At 29.1% G+C, this 1,654-nt stretch overlaps 1 protein-coding gene across 3 annotated transcripts in view; it reads left to right on the top strand.

Annotated features, from left to right (window-relative positions):
- Window positions 1-1,290, top strand: part of LOC149878084 (fibrocystin-L-like) — a 48,688-nt gene extending 47,398 nt beyond the window's left edge. For all 3 annotated transcript variants that reach the window (XM_090072477.1, XM_090072478.1, XM_090072479.1), the window contains 2 exons: window positions 161-421; window positions 834-1,290. In XM_090072477.1, the coding sequence (XP_089928603.1) occupies window positions 161-421; window positions 834-973 (401 nt within the window). In that variant the 3' untranslated portion in view covers window positions 974-1,290. The remainder of the gene's footprint in view (window positions 1-160; window positions 422-833) is intronic.
- Window positions 1,291-1,654: the final 364 nt, after the last annotated feature.

The following is a 1,654-nucleotide window of genomic DNA, read 5'->3' as shown; positions in this document are numbered from 1 at the left end:
ATTTATAATTTTAAAGTAATTTAATTTAATAATTTAAAATAAACTAATTATAATTGTTAATTATTATTTTGGTTTATACCTTAAAAGTAAATTTTTTAATAAACTTTTTTTATGTAAAGATAATGACAACAACTTAAAATTTTTTTTTTTTACTGTTCAGAGGAAGGAGTCCGATTGTTAGAGATTCTGCAAATGACACCTGGCGCTGTTTCTTCTTTCCAGTACGCTGGCATGGCTCGTGCTGATATGGACAAACCGTTGTCTGTTCTTCGTCCTTTAGTTAAAAAGGCGATCGGAAATGAAACAGATTTTGTATTTGTTTCTTCCCATAAAAAGACTGTTCACCCGGCAACCGAAAACACCGTTCTCGCTCGTGACGTATTCAAAAAACAAATCAAAGTGAAGATGTTAGCTGCAGAGGGTAAGTTTTCTTGACACAAAATCTGTTGCTTGCAAGATATTGATTGTTCACAAAACTTCAATTGCGATGAAACGATTTTACGTTGTTTTCACCAAAAGTTAGACGTTTTGCAGGTTTTTACAAACTATCATTAGAGTCTTATCAGAGTTTCGCTGCTGTCTTTTGTTTGTTTGTTTGTTTGTTTGTTTCTTGTCGGAATATTTTAGTGTTCAACTTATAGAATTTAGAAATTCGATCAGACGTTTAAAACCCCGTTTACGCAAACAATAAAACGCGGTTGAACTATAACATTTTAATTTGAAATACGATAATTGAAATGTGTTTTATTGTTGGTCTAACGTTGTTTATTTAGGTTTTAAAATAATTTTTGGTAATGATGTTGAGGCTAAACGATAATGTTCTTGTGTCTTAGAAATTACTGAGGTTTACTGCATTTGTGGTGAGCCGAGCACTTTAAAGTGTGCCAGTTGTGCCAAGCAAAGTTACTGCAGCGAAAAATGCAGACAAAGAGATTATTGGTTGCATAAAAAATTTTGTTCGAAGAAAATTTGATAATATTTTAGGGTTTCACTTGCACTACGCCTTTTTTTGATTTGTTTTGATGCTGCTGCAAAAGCAAGTTCCTCAAAATATGCAAAGTCTTATGCTCTTGCAGTGTTGAATAATTTTTTAATGTTTTCCGATCTTAAAGAAGCACTTAACTTTTTTTTTTTTTGGGTCATGTGAATTTTACATGCCATGTTTGAATAATGTTTAAAATTTAAATATTTACAGTATTTAAGAGTTAAAAAAAAAAAAGTTATATATATATATTTATGTATGTATTACTACCGTTAAATAATTCAAAATAATATTCCGAAAAATATTTAGACGTGAATGGAGTTGTCTATTTAGCAAAATAAACCCCAATTTTTTCGTTTTTTTTTTTTTTTTTTTTTTTTGTGTTTTCTTTTTAACAAATCTAAAGGTTCTCCCATTGGATGAAAGTCTACTAGATTCTAAAGTAGAGTAATTAATTCGGTTAGATTATGTGACGGAGGGGGAATAGCTTTCTACACTGTGACCATTTTCTATAGGCGCATGTGGATTATGTCTTAAAAATGTACTTAACTTTATTTTTATAGAGCATTGCAATAAATTATAAATAAAATATCAAAAAGTAATGAAAATTATCAAAAATTAATATCAAATTTGAAAATAGGTCAATCATAAATGAATTAAATTCAAAAGATA

This window comes from Hydra viridissima, unplaced genomic scaffold, assembly GCF_058129835.1.
Source record: "Hydra viridissima isolate aposymbiotic clone 2 unplaced genomic scaffold, HvirCarnegie_v1 scaffold_15, whole genome shotgun sequence".
NCBI classification, from domain to species: domain Eukaryota; kingdom Metazoa; phylum Cnidaria; class Hydrozoa; order Anthoathecata; family Hydridae; genus Hydra; species Hydra viridissima.
This window is presented reverse-complemented; position numbering and strand designations above follow the sequence as displayed.